The following is a 23,783-nucleotide window of genomic DNA, read 5'->3' as shown; positions in this document are numbered from 1 at the left end:
TAATCATTAGTTAAGCATTAGAAAACAGTTCATTCATCATTTATAAAGCATTAATATACATTAATAAGCAGTTTATAAATACAGCTATAAATGCTTTATCCTTGATTTAAAAGCATATCTATAATGTGTTTAATAACTGTATTTTCATTCTTTATTAATGATCAATTTATCATTTCTAAATTAAGTATTGCATTATTTACACACCAGTTATTTAGGAGTTGTCAGAGATTCATAAGATCACTTGGAAAGTGTGAGTAAATGATTAATAAACTAATAAACTATTTAAATGTACATTCATACATCTTATTATTCAGACATATAGTAATAGTTACTTAGTGTGTTAATCAATGGTTTATTAACATGTATTTCTTCTGTAATTCAAGGTTAATTCAGGTAGTTATGAAGCCTTTAGTAGAGCTCATCTAAAGTGAGGACTAGTTATGCCTTTATAAAGGAGATTTAAAGGCTGGTAATATTTCTATGTTCTGTATCACTGTGTTGTGCTTGTTTCTTTTTTCTGTTTAGAAGATAACTGAGTCTTTAAATCTCTTTTATAAATGCTTTACAAGGCATAACTAGTCCTCACTTTAGATGAGCTCACAAAAATAGTTAACTGACCACTACTAAATGCTTTATAACTACCTGCATTTACTACATTTACTTACAATTTCTAAGTGATCTTATGAATCACTGGCAACTCCTAAATAACTGGTTTGTAAATAATGTTATACTTCATTTAGAAATGATAAATTGATCATTAATAAAGTATGACAATACAATTATTAAACACATTATAGATATGCTTTTAAATCAAGAATAAAGCATTTATAGCTGTATTTATAAACTGCTTATTAAAGGTAGGGTAGGCAGGAATTAAATAAAAAAAAATCCAAATTTGTTTAAACTTTCTTTATATATCAATACATAATTAAAATGTAAGTACTCTGAAAAAGAGAGTATAAAAATCGAGTGTCTGTAGTCCTCTCAGGACTGCAATAAACACAGCTACTTATTCCATTCGCTCCCACCCCCTTCCTTCTGGGCTCCTTCCAAAGCCACGCCCCCAAAACACATGAACGCCCGATGCCGACGTCTGCAGCTGGAGGACGCGTTTGCCAGTGCCAAGCGGAGGAGAGGAGCGCAGTGCATGTAGTGACATCATGTCAGAATCACATGTAATAAAATACCTAACTTTATCATTATGAATATAAACAACTTTCATGGCTGTTGTTAGTACTCACTATCAAGCTAGCATATCGATACGGGTAAAGTTTAAAATATATTGAGGTTGATTCGGTAACGAGCTAGTAACATAAGGCAAAGCTAAAAACAGGTTGCATTGATACACGTTTTACCATTACCTCTGTGATGAAGGTGAATTTCGTGTAAGATTCATAACATATACGGTGTTTTGCATGTAAGCGCTTCCACGATGAAAGCACTGTTGGCTCTGAAGAGGACAAACGTTACACTCCGGTGACAAGTAGCCTACCTTTCTACCTTACTAGTTCCTTTTTTTTGCCTTCGCTGACTTTTTATGCAGGTACTTGGGAATTGTGACTGCTCTTTCTCTACCATTATTGTGATTCTTCCTTGCTATCCGTGCCTCTCTCCGTGCCTCTTCCCCTCTTATTCAAGTCAAACGGGTGCACGTGTGCATGCAGGGGTGGTTGCCATGGTAGCGAGGGAGAGTGACAGACCATTTTGCCGCAAACTTCTGCTTACTCGGTGTAGTGAGCTGAATATTTCCGGGAACGGTGACATGTGATGAGTGCACGCAGGGCAGCGCACGCAGTGGGGCTCGGGCACGAGACATGAAGGCATCTGATTGGTTCTTTACATTCGCACCGAGTGGCAGTGATTGGTCAGAGTTTTTACTGTCCTGCAGCTGCTACAGAGGTCTGATTGTTTTCATTCCTTTTTCTGAACACATAATGTATTGACTACTCTCAGGATGGAAGGACCATTTCACCCAGTATAAAAAAAAGTGTTTCTGAACAGGATTACCTACTATAGCTTTAATGTCTATGAATGCTTTATAAATTATGAATTAACTGTTTACTAATGCTTAATTAATGATTAATAGTGTGCAGTTATTATAAAGTGTTACCACAATATTTTTTGACCACAGCTGGCATGTTTATTTTTATACCATAAACTGAAGTTCAATACCATAAAACCTAAAATATTACTACCGTATTTTTTACGGTAAAGTACTAGCTGACAGTTTTTTACCGTAAACTTTAGTTCAATGCCGTAAAAACAAAAATATTTCTACCGTATTTTTTTACGGTAAAGTACTGGCAACCATAGCTGCCAGTTTTTTACTGTAATCTTTAGATCACTACCGTAAAACCTAAAATATTATTACCATATTTTTTAAGGAAATCGCTTGCAACCACCTGCCAGTTTTTTACCGTAAACTTTAGTTTATTGCCGTAAAACATAAATATTCCTACCGTATATATTTTTTTACGGTAAAGTAGTCAACCACAGCTGCCAGTTTTTTTTAGTTCAATGATGTAAAACATAAAAATTGCTACCGTATTTTTTTACGGTAAGGTACGGTAAATGCAACGGTAAGGTTTTTTTTACAGTGTACTTCCAAAATCCGTACATTTAACAGTATTTTACTGAAATGTCCCGTGAGAGCTATTACAGTTTTTCACTGTATATAGTAAGGGTACAAAGTGAAGCAATTAACAAGTATTTTCCGTTGCTTTTTTTACCGTTTTTTTACCGTTAAAATTACGTTTTTTTTTTTACAGTGAATGTCTAAAAACAGCAAAGAATTGTAAATACGGAGAGAATACCGCTACAGAAAAAACAACAACACAGGATCATGGGAAAAACTTACCTGTGTCAACTTTTATGAAAAATGCAAAATACTGTACGTACCAATACATACATATCACTGCAGTTTCCAACAGAAATGAATACTAGAGGCAGAAAAACAGCATGCACTTTTAATCCTTTTCACAGAAAATATGATTACATGGTGCAGATTATGGATTGATAAAGACTTCACGTGGCTCCTTGCAAAATATGATATGACCTCAAAACACTTTTACCATAGTGCATGATTTGTCACCAAATACATATAGAAGTTTGCATCACATAACCAGCTCTATATGTTTGACTTTTATGACATGCTAAACTTGCTCTGTAGCTCAGCTGGTACAGAATTGCACTTGTGATGTGAAACACTTGGGTATGAGTTACGACAAAAGAGCTCAAAGGCTTCTAGAAACAAGCTAAAATGGCATGGTTGCTTCAGCAATTGCGTTTTTATGTCACATTTGCGTTTGTTAACATTATCTGGTAGGTTTAGGGTTTAGTGTAGGTTTTAAAATGCAATGGAGCATTAACCTTTTAGCGCCACTCACGGGACATTTCAATTCAGAACTGCGGTGATACGTACAAAAACAAACGTAATAAAACTTTGCCAGATTCACGTTCATCTGTTTCGGATAAAACTGATCACGCTTTTAGCACCAATCAATCGACATTTAACTTTCAAACTGTTACAGAACGTGCATGGCACAACGTAATATCATTTTGCAGAAATGTTGCCACAGATAGGCCTGGGCTGGAAAAACCTCTGTGTTTATAATCTCCATTTCAAAGTGGATGACTAGGAACAGTGTTTTAGGCCAAACGGAGGGGGAAAAAACGAAATAAACTGCCATTTCACAAGTTAATTTGCAAAGAAGAGGAACAAGGATCATCTTCTTCCCAACATCCTTAAGCAAAACGCTGTTGAGTACAGGTGAGAAGGCTGTTGAAGTGTTCAATTTGTATCCTTATGCTGTTTAAATCCCCAGTGTTAAATTAACACTCCACTGTGTACATATAGGTCCAACTACAGGGTGTTAAAAATTAACACTGAAGCAGTGTTGAAGTTAATGAGATAATTAAGTGATTAATTAAGTGATGATTGGCCATTAGTGGTGAAACCTAATGTTAATAAGCAGAATCATTGAAGGAAAGATAAACAACAAGAACAGAAAAAAGAAATACACAAGAACTACAAATGACTTCAAGCCATTACACATTATTGCACTTATTATTACCAGTTTGACTTTATTTCTATCATACATCTACAAAAGTTCTTAAGATTCAACAGAAGTTTAGACAGTAATGGTTTATGGTATTTTTCGTTTCAAGTCACCATTATGGTGGTCAGTGTTTGATTTAGTTGGGCTCTTGACCCTTTTCATTTTTTATTGTTAGTTTTTCTCTGACTGTTCCAACATTGTGTTTATAAAGCACATTTGATACTGCAAGAGAAAACCTGCTCACAATATGTTTTGATGATGACATTGTCATCATGTAGTGACCTTATTCACTGATGTCGTTCAAATTCTAAATCTTTGACTATGCTTAATGTTGCATTTTAGTATTGGTGATTGTAGCCCTGAGATTGTACAGTTTAAGATCCAACAGCAATATGAACAATTTAGACACACACTTGTGTTTAGACACACAGACATCAAGAATCGGCATATGAATCTCAACAATGGTGACAATAAACAAACTAGTGACAAACAGATCAACTCTGAACATCACAAAACAAGCTACTAAAGTCATAACAAAACAATAGCAAAATAAAAGCAAACAGGGAAAACCAATGAAAATTACAGGACAATTCAGCTGCATAATTTATTCATGCTGCAGTGCATGATGGGAGCCATGGATGCATTTTGATTGGTGGCTCCCATCATGCACTGCAACATGAAGCATTTGTGTGATTGTCACCATTGTTGAGATTCATATGTAGATTATTGATGTCTGTGTTTGATTTTAGAACTTCAAGATTATTAAAGCAATGCTGAAATTAGCTACTGAATATGAATATAACACTTGTATAATCATCTTATAATGCTAGGTGAGATCAGTGAATCAGGCCACTACAGGATTGTAATTTCATCATTTAAACATAACCATCATGACCTGGCTTCATTTCCCAAAAGCATCTTAAGCCTTACTTGACCATAGAACAATTGCAACAAATGGCCTATACGATCAAATTAGGCTTAAGATGCTTTCAGGAAACACAGCCCAGGTCATAGCTTCTCCTGCCACAACATATGTGCTTTATAAATACAGAGTTGGAGCAGCCAGAGAAAAACTAATATTAAAAGTAAAGGGTCAAGAGCCCAACTGAAGTAAACACTGGTCACCATAATGGTGACATGAAACAAAACATTCCATAAAACATTACAGTAACACTTTATAATAACGTTCAGTTATAAGTCATTTATAAGTGATTAGTAAATTATTAACTAATCATTTACAAAACATGACTATGCATTCATAAATGATTAATAAGTGATATGTTCATTATTTTATGTATGGTTTGTAGATTCAGTTATAAGTCATTTACATTTGATTAGTTAATGATTAACTAATCATTTACAAAATATGACTATGCGTTTCATAAATGTTTAATAAATTGTTACATTTTATTGTATGTTTTGCTCACATCAGGTGCACAGTGGTTAAAGACTCCATGTGTTTCAGAGAAGACAGCTGTCTATACCCTCACCAGTCAGCACTTACACTGCAGTACACACTACTGTGTTCAACACCTGTTATAGATGATGTGTAAACGCATGAATAAATTATTTACAACACTTTCTGCATCCCCTAATCTAACTAAAATAAAGACCTAAATGTGTATTTTGGACTTTTTTCACCACAAGTCTGAAAGAAGACATGTTATTGAAGACAAATATCCAAAAATCTCAAAATTGACCAGTAAAAAAAACCGATGTTTTTGCCTGCCGTGTCTCGCCTTAATTATCTCATTAACTTCAACACTGATTCAGTGTTAATTTTTAACACCCTATAGGCCATGTCCACACTAATAAGTTTTCGTTTGAAAACTTATATTTTCTTCTCCGTTGTGGCCTTCTGTCCACACTGAGATGGCGTTTTTATTAATGAAAACGAAGCTTTTTGAAAACGCACTCCAAAGTGGATACATTTGAAAACGCCGTTTTCACGTTGTAGTGTGGACTGTGAAACCGGTGGTATTTAAAACCGATGACGTAAATTTAGTCATGCGACGCATATTGTACCAATAGATATTAATTGTTTATACCGGTATTGTGCCTGTTATGTGCTATTCACTTTCACACTGTTGCTAAAAATATTCTACATTGCACACTCTTCATATCACAGTCCTGCAAAGATGACAGAATTTACTCACATTTGCTCTCCTGCGGCAATACATGAGAGCAGTTTTAGACCAAACATATGGTGACTGCCTGCGACCTGAACCGCATCAGAATGGTGAGATATTTTACTAAATAAAATTATCCTGTCATAAGAATTGCGCGATAACTTCATTATTTATTTTTCCATCTGAATCATATCAGTGATCTTTTGTGGGGTTTTACACATGCACAGTGAATTTAGCGTTTTCAGGCGTTTTTTCAAAAGTTTCTCATCCACACTGAAATGTCCGAAAACGCCTGAAAACGCTAGTGTGGATGGAGAGCGTTTATAAATGAAAACGTTTTCAAATATATCCGGATTAATGTAGACGTAGGGACGTGTGGACCTATATGTACACCGAGGAGTGTTAATTTAACACTGGGATTAATACAAAGTACGATACAATTTTCAGTGATAAACCTATTCTTGCAATAACGGTTTTGTTAGTAATCATGTGACAATCCAGCATTTCATGCAAAAAAAAAAAAGGAATTTCTCGACTAACATTTCTCGAAACATTGTTCATTTACATATACTACCAACACTGTAACAATTCAAAGCGGGTTGAAAATCAGTGAACTTACAATTTAAGTCATGTGTTTTATGCCAGATTTTTATATAGCCATTACCTATTTCCACCATTTTTTAAGTTAATGAATAGCAAAATTAATGAGGTCAATTCCCATGTGTTCGTTTGGTATAGGTGCCCCAGGTAGTGGAGGCGGCTTATATATAAACCGCTTAAAATTCAGCAGTTGCCTCAGATCAAATGCAGCAACCAGTTCTCCTCACTATTCCCTTCACTATGAGCATCTCTCTTGATTTCTACTTGTTACTTTTTTTAACCCTCTGAGGTCGGCAAACGCGCCCCCGCGTTTTGTTGGATTTTCTTCACATTGTAGCACTTTAAACTTAAATTACTCCGTCATTTATGGTCATACAGAAAAAAAGAAATATAAAAAAAGAATCTGTGATATTTTTACTTTTGTATGTGTCCACTTACAATCAAATCAAAACATTGTGCTTTTGTAAAATAAAGAAAATAAACAGGCTGTGCGTTCTGCCTCTCCGTCGCGGTGAACTTTTTTTTCTCGAGCACGTCTATAAACTGAAACAAAACTCAGCGAATACTTGTCACACATTTATGAGCCATATACCTTTATAAACATTTAAGTGTGTACTTTTAAATGATCGGATTCAAACTGAAAACAAATATTCTCTGTTTAAGTAATTTGTATAAAACCAACAAGATGTCCAGTATCTCAAACGCTTGCTCATTAGTTTTAATTTGACCACGCCTACTCGCGCAAAAGATATTCACATGCAAATCTCCACATGGAGCGCGAACGCGCTCGTTACCTCAAAAACAAAACACCAAAACACTTCATCAGTCTCTGCTTTTCGTCGAGATTGAAAGACGCGTCGTGAGCTTACATTGGCTTTACCCCAAGATGAACGCGATTTGAAGACAAGAACGATAAGGTAAGAAATTCTTACATATTAGTTTGTTATTGTTGCATAAATTTCACATTGCAGTTGAACTGTTGCTAGATATATGGTGAATATTGTCATATTTAGATCCGTGTTTACTGTTACTGTGTCTGTGGATATCTGCTCAAACGTAGATATGTATGGTAACCATAATGTTTTATATTTGAGCACGATCGCGTTTGAATGTATCACATTTTGGATCGCGATCGCGTTTGAATGTATCACATTTTGGATCGCGATCGCATTTGAATGTATCATATTTTGGAAAAGCAAAACGCTCCAAACGGCTTCATGTTTTTACTATTATCTAATTTCATATCATCATAACGAATGGAAACATTTGAAGTAACATGATAATCAATATATTTTTCTCTAGCTTAGTTACTGAAATCTTTTGGAAGATTTATATAGGCTGCTATATTGTTATTATTTTATGCAGCACTGCGCATAGCCTATGCCTACAAGGCACAACAAACCTGTGTTCATTATATAATATATTGTTGGAAACATTTGTGTGTGTGTGTGTATTCTGTGAATTTTAAAAAGCAAAATCGTGCAGGCCTTTCTCTTGATATCAGTGTGTTCACTTTTTTTCTTTTTTTTCAGGGCCCAGATGCCACTGAGTCCTGCTGACTTCAACATTCACAGTACATGTCTCTGTACATGAACATGGTAAAGTGAAAATCAAACACCTTGGAAATGAAAGGTATGTACAATGTTTTTAGGAATGGCACAAAGGTCTCTTTCTTTGGATCATGTTGTGTTGTAAATAAATCCAAACAATCTAAAAGCCATTCTTTTTTAAATCTCCTCATTCTTTGTGCAAGGTTGGTCAGAATGATGGGCCCTGATAAGCTCCTAATAGGGCCATTAGGGTGTGTCTTTGTCTTTCTCAGGTGTAAAAAGCCTTACATATTAATGAGATGATCCGCCCCTTCGCATATTGCTTTTTCACACAAAACACGTCGTAAAAATTTCAAATCAATATATTGTCTTCTCTGAATGAGCAGTCAAGGTGATTTTCACATAGTTTTGGAGCAAATATTCTAGGCTACGCCATACAATTTTTAAAAGTCTTGTGAAGAAATAATCAGTATGGGTTTCATGACCTTATTTCAGTGAGAATTTTTTTTTGTATTTTCACAAACCACGCATAAATGTCATTATCTCAAAACTACAAACTTTTACACACATGCTGCTGATATATTATTGTAGCAGAGTTTGTGCTGAATACAGTGTAATCAGACTTTAGCCATGAAAATGTCACAAGTAACAGAAATAAGCACAAATGTCAGAGCATGTCAGAACACCTCCAGGGCCCAGAAAACAGCTCAGACCTCAGAGGGTTAAACTAGACTGAACAGAGGACATCAAAAAGTTTTTTTTTTTTTTTTATATAACAGACAACAGCTGAATCTATACATTTATTTAAGTGGCAATTTCATTGTTTTGACCAGCAAATGGAAAATGGAACCATGCCTTCATATTTTTATTTTACTTTGTTCAAGGAGTTTGTTCACATTCATTATTTCATCCTAATATTGATACTTACAGTTTATTTAGCAATTGTATTATTTAATGCCATAATTTTGTTTGTGGTGTTTAAAGAGAGATCCCTTCATGAGCCAATGTACATCCTGATATTTTGCTTGTCTCTCAATGATCTCTATGGGTCAGCTGGTTTTTTCCCTAGGATAATGGTTGATCTCCTTTCTGAAACAAATACCATTTCTAGGCCAGCGTGTTTTGTTCAGATTTTTACAATTTATTCTTTTGCAATATCTGAATATACAATATTAACTCTGATGGCATATGACAGATATGTTGCCATATGCAACCCTTTAAAATATCATCAAATTATGACCTCAAAAGTAACAGCATCGTACATGGCAATAGCATCACTTTATGCAGCATTTTCTATGGGTCTTCTAATATTCTTCTCAGCCAGGTTGCCTTTGTGTGGGACTGACATAGCTCGACTGTACTGTTCCAACTGGTCTGTGGTTCGGCTCTCTTGTGGGACTTCCACTTTGAGTAACAACATACTTGGATTTTTTGTCTCAACAACAACAGTTTGTCATAATACATGAAGCGGAAGCAATAATGCAAGTAACTCTTTATTGAGGGTCAGAATGACACAAAGTACAGAACTCGGGTGGGCTGGTGGCGCAGGGACTAGATGGTCAGCGTGCTGGTGAAGACAGGTGACGGTGAATCCAGTGATAGTGAACATCCAGACAAGACGAACTCCACGAAGACACCGAACAGGAAACTTGAATCAGGAACAGGACTGGAGACGGCACACGACGAAACACACTGAGGACACCAAAACAACGATCTGACAAAGAGAGGAGAGTGCGATGAGTCTTTATAGGTGAGTGAATTGGCAGCAGCTGGTGCAGGGAATGAGATCAGCTGGCGCGCTGATCAGCTGAAACGAGCGGCCACGCCCACTCACACACACCCACACACACAGAACAACAAATACACGAGACACGAAGAAAACAGTGAATTCATGAACCGTGACACAGTTTTTCTCCCTGCCTTCTTCATTTTATATACTTATGTCCGAATTTTGATCATTGGTCACAAAAGCTCCAAAGAATTTAGGGGCAAAGCATTACAAACATGTCTTCCTCACATTATAAGATTTCTGACCTACTCTATAGCATCATTTTGTGACATTGCTCTAAGTCGGTATGATTCAGACAAATACAAGATTGTGGGTATATTTTTTTCAGTGGAATTTCTGATTATTCCTCCTGTTCTCAATCCTCTTATTTATGGCTTAAATTTGCTAGAAATTCGCAAAAACATTTTGTGCTTATTTCAACGGTCAAAAATTGCCAATTTTCCATTGATAAGTAATTAAAGGGAGAATATGACATTTTAAAAAGCTACTTGGTTTACAGTGGGCTTTTTCTATCATAAAACTTAATTTTCTGAAATGATTTGTTTAGAGCTGTTGTGGCAAAAATATTCATTAAACAATCAATCACTGCGTAAGAGACACTCTGAAATTCAAATGATCATTAAAAAGTAGTTTATTCTTGCAAGAAGGCCCAGTTGCCACACAGAAGTCAAAAGTACAGTCTGTGAAACAAGTGCGACGAGGAAGGGAGGGCAGAGGAGTCTTTATACTGCTTTCAAGGTCTTCTGCTTACAGGCCCTTATCTAAACAAGGGAAGGTTTCTCTGCTAGTGATCTAATCCTGCTGAGTTTATTCTTACAAACTCACAAGTTCTAAATTGGACGGCCTCTGACCCTAGGGGACATAGGCACCTTTTCAATCTGCCTCCTCCTGACGTCTCACCCGTTTCCCAGTGTTTAAACGAAAAAAACACACACACACATTAGTCATATGTTGGCAGACCATGTACAGTCCAACAAAGAGTCATTTCAATGTCTTACTGAAAGTAAATGAAAATCAATACTGTAAATCAATGAAAACTTAAAAATTGCCACAACATTTCCCCCTTTTTATCATTTATTGATAACTGATCAATCAATAATAAAAATAATAATACTAATACTGCAACTCTCTGATTTTCATATGACTGATCACTCTTCTTTAAACTTGTAGGAAAAGAAAGGATTAAAAATGAAATAAGCTTAGGCTGTTCTGTAAGGATAGGCCCTTAATTTTATAGCAAGCAAGTAAAGGTTTATATAAAGCCGGGCTAGGTGGATAAGCACTGTTATCGCACCCCCAACACAAGGTCGGACCCTCAGTCACCTCAATATAAACAAGAAATAGTATAGATTATATTTAGAAAGAAAAACATCATTAGGAAAAGATAAAAGTAAAATAAAAGTCCCTCATTTCAAACTCTGTCCTTGTACGCCACCTCGTGACACGGATGGCTACTGTTTTTAACCCTCTTTACACATTATCATCGTCCTTAGAAAGAAAGAATTTAGAAAGTCAGAAAATAAGAAATTGAAAAACACCCCCCAATTTACCACATGTTACTGTAGCTTCTGTTACTTGTATCATCTGCCTAATTTTTGTTCATCCTTTGGATAGGCTGTCATTTTCGCCAATTGAACAGACTCATATTCACCCATGAATAACAAAATTATCAGAATAACACATACAATCATTAGATTTATCTCAATACTAAGCCCTAGTTTGATTCAACCAAATAAAATCATCAACAACCGTCACAAAACAAATTATTCTGCTAAACCTAAACCATTAGTTGATCCACATCCTCCTCCAGGTGTGTTGACCATCTCGTTGCCCCATGGACGTTCCGTCTTCACAAGATCTTTCCTTAGATCCCGACCACACCTCCACTGGAATGAACCATTTCCTGCCCGCTGTCACCTGTGAATGCAGACCCTAGCTATTTTGTTATTGACCGCTTGTCTAGCCGGTCGTCCCTTTTGGTGTGACCTGTGGAATCAACTTTGCTCATGTCAACAAAACAAAACAAATTATTTATACATTTGGAACAGAATCAGTTCTGTTCGACACAATCCATCCTGACATTCTGCAAAGGGAAAATTTTAAGTTATGTGCTGCACAAGGTGTGGCACTGTTACTTTCTGCCACACTAATAACCCAGGCCAGAATAGTTAGCCAAATTCATCCATAGCCATTATGGGCACATTCTGCCCTGTATCAAAAGTCTGCATGCTCTGTAAAGAAAAACAAATGTCAAGGTTATTGTCAGATAGTAAAGTATGTAGTTTCTTTTGTCTGCTGTGCTGCCGCGGCCTTCGCTGCCGCATCTGCCCTGGCGTTCCCTGTTGAAACAGTCCTTGTTTTTTGCACACTTACAGACAGCAATTTTGTTAGGGAGAAGAACGACTTCTTGCAGGGCTTTTACCCAGTTAAACCCAGTGTCCTCCCAACATTTATCGTCCCACCTGTTTGATTGCATTCAGCAAATTTGAACCCCTTGGTATGGCAATTGTTACCATCCCCCTTTTTGATGCATGATGCACAACTCGTGCATCAATTTAACAATGGTGTTTGGGTAAACTAACCCAAACGTTGTCCTTCAGCCAAATTTCCCCCCAGACATCTTTCTCTGCCTCTGAAACAAAACATTACGTAAGCCACAATCAGTTCTTCTTATCTAATTATTTGAAGGGCACTGGCCCTGAGTCTCACTGCTTTTCAGGCCTGTTTTTTGGTCTCTTAAGTCAGTCATCAACAAACATTTTCCAATGTCAAAGTCATCAATTGTTTGTATCAGGTCAGGTCGTGGTGTACAGACTTGGTCAGTATCAGTCAAACAACATTCTCCTCCTTTGTTCACAATAATCATAAATGTTAGGAGCTATCTGGAAAATTTGATATTGACTTAGCCAATGTGTCACTTTGTTGTTGCCATCAAATCTATAACATTTTCGTTTATATCAACCCATGATGGACGACGATCTACAACGATTCCAATTTACATAAATACTTAAACTGATCCAGAAAGTAATTCAAATCAACACCACAAATGACAAAATTAATTACTGCCAGACAGAGCTTGATGGCTAATCAACTTAAAACTTGCCCCGTGTTCTGTATTATCTTTTCATCAGATTTTCTTTAAATTTTGTAATTTGCCTTAACCCATCTGTAATGATAAAACTCTCATTCCAGAGGTTAATGACACATACATTGACACTATTCAGACAGAATAGCTCCCATAACCTAACACTTACCAAGACCTAGTCCATTCACCCTCAAACACACACACACATACCTGACTATAAATCACTCATATTTTCATATTCACATCTTTTTCTAAAAAGATTAACGTTTATAATAAGATTTTAAACTTCTCATTTTCCTGTAGCTTTTATCTAATTTTACATGGTCTCTTAACCAGTTTCAAAGCACGTTTGTTCATTATTCATTTTCTCTTAGAAAAGTCAGCTGGGTTGTTTTGGTTCATTATCATTATTTTGCTTCAGCTTGCTTTAGCAGGCCGATAACAGAAAGACAGACAGAGTACCCTTCCTCCACGTTCAGTCTCTCTCACTATTCACAAATAATCTTTTCAACAGCCTCCTAAGACTGTAATTTAGACAAAACATAATAATAAATTCATTACAATAACCTTTGACCATTAACTTTTATCCAGACTTTTTCTTGAATCTACAAAAGCTGTCTTCATCTTTAACCACCAACATGTCTAATGACCTTCAGGAGTTAAAACCATCTTACAGGCATATTATTTCAATATCAACACTTCTATAATTTTCCCTTGCCCATAAGGCAACCAGCATCATGTTCCTGACATAAATTAAGTTTTGTTACTGTCTCCACAACAAATAATGACAATCACCTCATGGTCTCAGCTGGTTCTTGAAAGCCCATTCCCGTTAGCTCTTTATCTTTAATCTCCATCAGGGTGTGTCCCCTGGCATCGTTGCAGTGATGGAAACGCGGTTTTCTGGTGAGTGGTATAGAGGAACTCACACTTTTTACGGGTCAGACTGCCATGACTCGTCGGCACAGCATCTCCCCTCTCAGTGACCTGCTGATGCTGGTGGCTAGTGCAGTCTTTCAGCGTTCAACTCTCATACCTTTCTCACATATAAAACACCTGCCTTCTCTATTTGGCAAAGCGCCCAGCAGCGATGCAATCCTGCTTTGGGCGTCCATCCTTTTAAAGCCTTTGGAGAATCTTACCCGTCATCGGATATACACCTCATGCATACTGGTCATCGCGGTTATTTTCATTTTCTTTTTTTCATCATCACGCAATCAGTTTTCTTCAACAGAACTCAGCTGTTTCTGGAGCTCAGGAAAGTCACATTCAAGAGTCACCAGAGCCCTCTGGACTGCCTAATAGTGTTAACACAGGGAGACAGGTTAATAACAGCAGTATTTAATCACTTAAATCTGTTAAACATCTTAAAATCAGCAACCTAGCACTGCTGAGATTATACTCGGTGAATTTAGATCAACCGTCCATTCAGTGTACATCTACATCTGTAGCCGGATCCATCGGCCCTGTATCATGGTGGAAGCTAAGATCAGACAAAGAAGTTACTGGGCCTAAAATAAACTAGTCAAAACGTAACCTTCTATCATTTAAGGTCATTATTATTTTTAAAAACTTCTTTAAAGTCATTCAGTTTTCTCAACTGAAACACTGTGCTTTACTATAAATAGCTTATTATCACTTATGACACAGGCTCAGATAACAGCCTTTAGCTGACTTTGAATGAGAGAGACTCTGAGGCATTCAGGACTGGTACAGTGTACTCTCATAAACTTCTAAAATCAAACTTTATCTACCATCTTATAACTCTAGCCCAGCGTAAGGCATCTTTGCCAGAAATTACATGCGTTTTCAAATAAACATAATTTTTATATTTGTCTTTTGCCCACATCATGGAATTTAGACATTACAAATTTCCACTCAGATCGTGTCTCTGTCGCACTGGCCGTTTCAGCCAATCACAAGCTTATCTTTTGAAAGCAAAACATCAGCTCCTAGTTCTTTCATGGTCAACTATTCCTCCACGTTCAAAACATTAACAAGCTGTTTGTTTAATCAGATGCCTTTCTACACATTTTACATTTAGCAACTATTAATCCAGTAATACTGCTTTTACTTATTTGATCACATTTCATCTCAATTTTAGTTGTCAAGTTCCCGTTGTAGGATTCACACTAACTTTGAGGAGGCTAGCACTCTCCGCTTGTGATGCATCTTTTGCAGTTATCATTGTAAATCATTTATGAGACTAGTCTCTCAATATAATCTAAACCTTTTCTAAAAGTGTTTCATTAACACACAATCATCCCTTTAGTTACTGATACTTTTAAAATATTTTGCAACTCATTTGTTGGAGTCATCTGTAATTTTACATCAACCTGTATTCATCAATTCACTAGCTCTTTCCTTCAAAAGGATTCCCTTACAACTATCTACCCACATTAATACCAGAAATTTCACGTTATCACTTTCTTTTCTGAGTGTCCATTTACAATTACGGGCTAAATGGCCCTGCTGACCATAATTAAAACACTCTCTTTGCCTATAGTTTGATCATTGAGCTTTCAAACAGCTCCAACTTACTGCACACCCTTGAAGCAGTGTGTCCCAATCAGGAATGTAAACACAGCCACTGATAAGCAGTTCTCTGTATTCTTTTAGGGGGCTTTCACACTAGCACTTTTGGTGCGCACCCGGGTTCGAATGACGTCAGAGTTCGGTTCGTTTGGATGATGTGAACGCTGTTTTCCGAACTCGGGTGCGCACCCGCGAACCGTACTCGAGTCCGCTTAAAAAGGTGGTCTGGGGTACGGTTCATGTGAACTCGGGTACGGTTCGCTGCTGATATGAACGCAATCGTACCAAATCGCGGAAGTGAACCACTATTGATGCCATATAATGTGGTGTGTGCCTGCGTGCGTGTGTGTTTAACAACTGTAAAAGGGTCTATACACTTACCTTGACGAAAAGCGGGATTGACGCACTGCAAGCAGAGATGATTTCTGCTTGCCTCCACAAAAATTGTCTTCGGCGGACATCCCGCTGTCTTTGGAACGGTTTTAATATTTTTGCGGCAGACAGACGTAAGTGTGTTTCTGTATCTTTTCTTTGAAAACAAAACCAAAGGTTAAAAAAAGAAGAACAAATGTGAAGCGAGCAATTCTATCCATTTTGACGCTTTTTCATAGCGGTTACCAAGCAACGCGAGCACGCGCCAGCTGCAGCTTGATGACGCAAGCGTACCGCAGTTCAGATACAAATAATATAATGTGAACACAGTCCATCGGGGGCGGGGGGAGGGGGGAGCAATCGATCTCGGGTTCGGAACAGGCAATCGAACCAAGTGTGAAAGCACCCTTACTGTCCACCAGTGTCGGATTCAATCACAACAGCCAAATCATAATCTTCATCATTATTATTGGCAGCACATTAATTTCCATAAGTTGCACAGAAAATCACTCAACATAAGGGTTTTCAATAAACATTTTTTTTTTTTTTTTTTTTTTTTCACATTTCTTTGAAGTCAAAGCTTCAGAGCACAGCTGCTTACAGCGTTTGCTCTCTTCTGTTTCACTGTTTGTTTCAGGACTCCTCATAAAGTATAAAATTTGTACTAAATGCCATCAATTTCATTAGCACTGGTTGGAAACAGTATTCCACTATCAAATGGTTCAACTTAATGTTATCATTATTTTCTCAGTCCCACTTATCTCTGCTGTTTCACAAAAAACAAAATATCATTACTTATATCTCAATTTCTAAATCGCACAGACAGCCATTATAGCTGCTTGCTCCTTCAACTCTTGTTATGAAAATTCTCTAGACATCACTATTTTACCAGTAAAATATAATTGTTCCCCATTCTGCTTAATAAAAACTTCATTCCTTATTTTACATCACTTAATTTGACTTAACAGGCGTTCATAAATAGTTCCATAAATTCTATCAGAAATTTTATTTTATACCATACATTTTGCATACATTTCTTCTCAACTTTCCCTACATGCCAGTTCCTTCTGCATCATTTTCCCTTCTTTTCGCTCTACCTCATCTAACCAGTACACGATTGTTTGCTTACAATCCACACGTCTCTCACACAACAACCTTTTGTTTTTCACTTCCCTCTTCCATCGAGTCTCTCACCGCTGTCAGCCTAGTGACACTTAACATTCCCTCCCTGGGAAAATCATGGTACTTAATCAACTTTCGCATAATTTTCCTTCATTTGACTGTAAACCGGTGTACAAAACCGGTCGCATTTACTGTTAGATGACCCCATTTTTGGCTGAATTTCCCTTCTGGATTTTACTCTTTCGACACGTGTCTTAGTATCTGTCAAACGTCTTCAACAGACCCGATTTTATCTCACCCAAAACCGGTCGGGTTTCGGCAAATATGCCGTGCTTTTGTAATTATGTTTTACTCAAAATCTTCTCATGAGCACCTTCCAGCGCTCGATTGATTCTGATTCACCTAATTAATCTGGCGTGGCTCTTCCGTCCACCTTTGCAAGATTTCTTTGGGTTACAGAGACTTTGAGCAAAACTAATTAACCAGCACCTGTGATTCTCCTGAATCTGTGATTCCCCTGTATCACCTGTGGCCCTTCCGTCCACCAACGAGCTAAGTGAGGTAGAAACTGATCCGAATTCCTCAGCCCTTACCCCAAAAAAATTGTGATTCCCCTGAATCACCTCTCGCTCGTACCCAAAGCAAATTCAGCCAGACATGGTTCACGTTCACTCATCATTTTTGAACCCCCAAAAAGAAAATAATTTAGCTGTCTCTTACCAGAGATGTTTTGTTGCCACGGTTCGTTTTCTTAATTCCAGTGGTTGCTTCCTCCGGACCCCGGCGGAACGGCCCCTCATCCCTCAAAACTGTTTGGGGTAGGGCTGTGACTCTGAGTCCAGGAGGCCAATTCACCGTCCGCTCTCGGGTCCGAAGGGCACATCCAAGGAATCCCACTGTTCTGACACCAATTGTTGTGGCAAAAATATTCATTAAACAATCAATCACTGCGTAAGAGACACTCTGAAATTCAAATGATCATTAAAAAGTAGTTTATTCTTGCAAGAAGGCCCAGTTGCCACACAGAAGTCAAAAGTACAGTCTGTGAAACAAGTGCGACGAGGAAGGGAGGGCAGAGGAGTCTTTATACTGCTTTCAAGGTCTTCTGCTTACAGGCCCTTATCTAAACAAGGGAAGGTTTCTCTGCTAGTGATCTAATCCTGCTGAGTTTATTCTTACAAACTCACAAGTTCTAAATTGGACGGCCTCTGACCCTAGGGGACATAGGCACCTTTTCAATCTGCCTCCTCCTGACGTCTCACCCGTTTCCCAGTGTTTAAACGAAAAAAACACACACACACATTAGTCATATGTTGGCAGACCATGTACAGTCCAACAAAGAGTCATTTCAATGTCTTACTGAAAGTAAATGAAAATCAATACTGTAAATCAATGAAAACTTAAAAATTGCCATAACAAGAGCTATAAGATGAGGCACATTGTTTTCTCACGTAACAGATAATTCTGATGTCATCATAAAACAAGTCAACATCTCCTTGATGTTCTGTACCAATCTTCACTCTAATGTTCAACAAAATATGTATGGCACATTTCCTTATTGTTACTTGTTACTCAACACTGTGCAATTTAAAATATGGGTATAATGAATATATGGGTGCATAATGATGCATGGGTTATATGAAATAATGGGTGCAAATGAATATCTTTTGCTGGTATTTGCATTAACATGCTTTGTCTCAACTGTGTTTGAATCTGTTTTTCTCTTTTTTTATTTTTATTTTTTTATTTGTTTAAGTAATTTATATTTCAATTAATTAATTTCACATTTATTTGTATAGTGCTTTTCACAATGCATATTGTTTCAAAGGACCTTTACAGAAAATGCATGTGTCTCCATTACAATTTACATTGATCTCATAAAGAGTCTTATCTTTAATTGTTTGAGGTGTCACGGGTCGTAATAAGATCCAAAAGCAGAGGGAATGCAGCAAGAAGTCTTTTAATGAGAAACAAAAGCAGGCTGACAAACAGCTCAAAAATAGTAACACAAAAAACTCTCTCCAGAGAGATGGCTCAATACGGGCACATAGAAATAAAAGGAGAACCGAAAACAATCCCTCAAAAGTGCAGGGTATCCTTGACAACAGAGCAGAGTCCACTTAAAGGCTCACCGCAGCAGAAGGCTCGCAGACTGGAGGTGCATAGAACGCAGTCTGTAGCACAGGACAAGACTGGGTAAGTGAGCAGTCAACATGAGATCACTTCACACATAATAATCCGACAAAGACCAGAGAGAACAAACACGAGAAATAGACAGGGTAATCAGATATAATTAGAGACAGGTGTCACCGCAAAGTGGCGGGGACGCTGATTGAGAAAGGCTGCAAGAGATGAGAGAAACACGAGAGAACGTGTGTGTATGTGTATGTGTGTGTGTGTGTGTGTTATGTGTGTGTGTGTGTGTGTGTGTGGAGATGAAAGAATGTAACAGATGGGTGTAAATGTATGTATAAATGAGAAAGACAGAGTGTGAGTGGAGAGGAAAAAACAGAGAGAAAGCCCGGATCCTGACAGTACCCCTCTCTCAAGGAGCGTCACCAGGCGCTCCAGAGGAAGGGACCTGGCGGGACCGGTAGAAATCCTCGATGAGGGAGCGGTCCAGAATGTCCCGGGCCGGTATCCACCGCCTCTCCTCAGGACCGTAGCCCTCCCAGTCCACCAGGAACTGGTGGCCACGGCCCCGAGGACGAACGTCAAGCAGCTTGCGTTCCCTATAAAAGGGAACGGAAGACTGAGACTCCTGTGATGCAAATAGTGGGGGTTGGTACCCCAGACAGCTCTCAAAAGGAGAGAGACCAGTAGCGGACGAGGGTAATGAATTATGGGCATATTCGGCCCAGGAGAGTTGGTCGGCCCAAGACGCGGGATTCTTCAAGGTCAAGCTGCGCAGCAGACGCCCGAGGATCTGATTGGTCCGTTCGGCTTGACCATTGGTCTGGGGATGGAATCCGGACGACAGACTGGGGGACGCCCCAATCAGTCGGCAGAACTCCCTCCAGAACAGAGAGGCAAATTGGGGCCCTCTGTCAGACACAATGTCCGAAGGAAGACCGTGAATCTTAAAAATGTGATCAACTACGATCTGGGCGGTCTCACGGGCTGAAGGCAACTTAGGTAGCGGAATAAAACGAGCAGCCTTAGAAAAACAATCTACGACCGTGAGAATAACAGTATTACCAGCTGACGATGGAAGACCCGTAACGAAATCTACGGCAATATGCGACCACGGACGAGAAGGAATGGGGAGAGGCCTAAGGAGACCTGCTGGCGGAGCATTGCTGGACTTGGTCTGAGCGCAGACAGGACATGATGCCACAAACCGACGTACGTCTCGCTCCCTAGTAGGCCACCAAAACCTCTGGCGAATAGCAGCCAAGGTACCCCTGATGCCGGGATGTGCGACTAACTTAGAGGAGTGACCCCAGCGAAGAACAACCGAACGAGCGATCTCTGGTACGAATAATCTCCCCTCAGGAGCGGAGGGAGGTCTAATCGTGCGTGAAAGAGCCCTCCTGACGGTCTGCTCGACTCCCCAGACGGCAGCTCCGACCACACATGTTTGAGGAATGATGACCTCCTCGGACGGAATGTCCTCTGTGGAGCAGAACTGTCGTGAAAGGGCGTCGGGCTTAATATTCTTTGAGCCGGGACGGTACGAGATTGAAAAGTCAAAACGCCCAAAAAACAAAGCCCAACGAGCCTGCCGTGCGTTGAGTCTCTTGGCGGAGCGGATGTATTCAAGGTTGCGGTGGTCAGTCCAGACAACAAACGGCAATTTGGCACCCTCAAGCCAATGACGCCACTCTCCCAGCGCTAAGCGAATCGCCAGGAGTTCCCGATTACCAACATCGTAATTTTGCTCCGCTGGAGACAGGCGATGCGAGAAAAAAGCTCATGGATGAACCTTGTTGTCAGTGGAAGAACGTTGAGACAAAATAGCCCCTACTCCCACGTTGGAAGCGTCAACCTCAACTATAAACTGTTTCTCAGGATCAGGAGAAACTAAAATGGGCGCTGAGGTGAACAATCGCTTTAGTCGAACAAACGCGCTCTGCGCTCCTTCCGACCAAAGAAATTGAGACTTGGTCGAAGTGAGGGCAGACAATGGGGCGGCAACCTGACTAAAATTACGAACGATTCGTCGGTAAAAATTAGCGAATCCCAAAAACCGCTGTAGAGCAACCCGAGACTCGGGAACAGGCCAATCGAGGACCGCCCGCACCTTCTCGGGATCCATGCTGATACCCTCAGCAGAGACCACCGAGCCAAGGAACGTTACCGATCGAGAATGAAACGCGCACTTCTCAGACTTAACAAAGAGACGGTTCTCAAGTAAACGTTGCAATACTCGGCGAACGTGTAAAACGTGTACCTCGAGAGAAGGTGAAAAAATAAGGATGTCGTCCAGATATACGAATACAAAGACATTAAGCATGTCACGCAAGACGTCGTTGACCAATGCCTGGAACACGGCGGGGGCATTGACCAAACCGAAGGGAAGGACGCGATACTCGAAGTGGCCAATAGGGGTGTTAAAAGCGGTCTTCCATTCGTCTCCCTGTTTGATGCGAACGAGATGGTAAGCGTTGCGTAAGTCTAACTTTGTGAAGAACTTCGCGCCCTGCAGGATCTCGAAGGCCGACGCCATAAGGGGCAAGGGATAACGATTCTTGACCGTAATGGCGTTCAGCCCTCGATAATCGATGCAGGGGCGCAACGAACCATCCTTCTTCTTCACAAAGAAAAACCCTGCCCCCGCGGGAGAAGAGGACGGGACAATGATGCCAGCCTCCAGTGACTCAGAGAAATACTTCTCTAACGCCTCTCGTTCAGGTACGGATAGAGAATACAATCTACCGCGGGGCGGCGCGGTGCAGGGAAGGAGATCGATGCTGCAGTCATAAGGGCGATGTGGCGGAAGAGAGACAGCCCGGGACCTACTGAAGACCGCCCGCAAATCGTGGTACTCCTCAAGTACCCCTGACAGATCACCAGGCTCCTCCTGAAAAGTAGAAACAGAAGGAACAACAGGGATAGCAGAGACTAAACAATTCACATGACAGGGAAAACTCCAAGACAAAATAGAGCTCTTGACCAGTGTTGGGAACGTTACTTTAAAAAAGTAATTAGTTATAGTTACTCACTACTTGTTCCAAAAAGTAACTGAGTTAGTAACTGAATTACTCTATAATAAAAGTAACTCGTTACCAGGGAAAGTAACTATTTGCGTTACTGTAAAAAAAAAAAAAAAAAAAAAAAGTTGCTATATGTCAAAGAATTTGGATTTTTTTGAGCAGTTTTTAAGTCAGTTGAAATGAGTAGAACAGACAGGTGTTTGTACATAACTTTCAATATTTATTGCACGTCGACAGACAGCAAGAGGTTTATCCTGCACTTCAAGCATTATCTTTGTAAGAAAAGTAAACAGTCACACCATAAAGTGCATTTAACTCTGCAAATTAAATCAACCTCTCTCAACTTTTTATTAAAAGTTTTATTAATAAAGTAAAGGCATTGGACCAGTTTATTTGTAGAGCACTGACTGTGCACATTATATAAGATTAATATATTTGTTTTCCTTAAAATTTTAATTAGCAGTAACTTAAACACTTTTTGAGGTTTGAACGCCTCACACACACACACACACACACACACACACACGCACTCACGCACACAAATGTAAACACTTTGCGACTTTTCGATCGCGCCCACGCCTCTCTTTCTTTCTCTCTCTCTCTCTCTCTCTCTCTCTCTCTCTCTCTCTCTCACACACACACACACAAATGTAAACACTTTGCAACTTTTCAATCGCGCCCGTGCCTCTCTCTCTCTCTCTCTCTCTCGGTTCAATACGAATACATGTAAGTTACCGTTCCACCCCTAGTTCTTGCCTTTGACCTCAATGAATTTGAAGTAGTGCTTATATCTCCACCTTGAAAATGCCAATTTTTCATCGGATTGCTCCTGACTCGCCATCTCTGCTACTTCATCGAATCCGTTTAGCTGGTGTGTGTGTGTGGCGCGTGTGCTGGCATGTGTGTAAAAACACTGGCTCTGATTGGCTACCATGAAACACATGACCCTGCCTTAGCCAATCATAATCGCTTACCTTGTTATTAACCCACCTCCTCAATCGCTGTGCGAGCCAGGGGTGCGTTCGGATTACACAGTTTATTCAATCAATGCATAGTAACGCACCGCATTTAACGTTCAGTAATGTTAACGGCGTTGTAACAACGGGAAAAGTAATTAGTTAGATTACCCCGTTACTGAAAAAATAACGTCGTTACCTAACGCCGTTCTTTTAAACGGCGTTATTCCAAACACTGCTCTTGACCCAATTAAAATGAGGGTTATGTTGAGTAAGCCAGGGGTGTCCCAACACAACCGGAGCAAAAGGCGAATGAAAAATGAGAAAAGAAATAGTCTCTTGGTGGTTACCTGACACAGTCAGACTCACCGGGCTGGTAACACGTCGGATCCTGGATAACATCTTGCCATCTAAAGCAAAAACAGTAGAAC

The 23,783-nt window shown here is 39.2% G+C and overlaps 2 protein-coding genes across 2 annotated transcripts in view; one reads left to right on the top strand and one right to left on the bottom strand.

Moving 5' to 3' along the window:
* The window catches only part of LOC311297404 (olfactory receptor 52D1-like), a gene marked incomplete at both ends in the record, with an annotated part of 283,003 nt that overhangs the window by 52,243 nt on the left and 206,977 nt on the right, over positions 1–23,783 (bottom strand). The window lies entirely within an intron of this gene.
* LOC311296890 (olfactory receptor 52K1-like) lies at positions 9,070–10,585 on the top strand (the record flags this gene model as incomplete). The annotated part of the gene is made up of 2 exons (XM_084418874.1): positions 9,070–9,789; positions 10,245–10,585. The coding sequence occupies exons 1-2, from the start codon at positions 9,174–9,176 to the stop codon at positions 10,583–10,585; spliced, it is 957 nt and encodes a 318-aa protein (XP_084275000.1). The 5' UTR covers positions 9,070–9,173.

The sequence above is a fragment of the Rutilus rutilus genome, assembly GCF_951802725.1.
Source record: "Rutilus rutilus genome assembly, chromosome: 9".
Classification (NCBI taxonomy): Eukaryota; Metazoa; Chordata; class Actinopteri; order Cypriniformes; family Leuciscidae; genus Rutilus; species Rutilus rutilus.
This window is presented reverse-complemented; position numbering and strand designations above follow the sequence as displayed.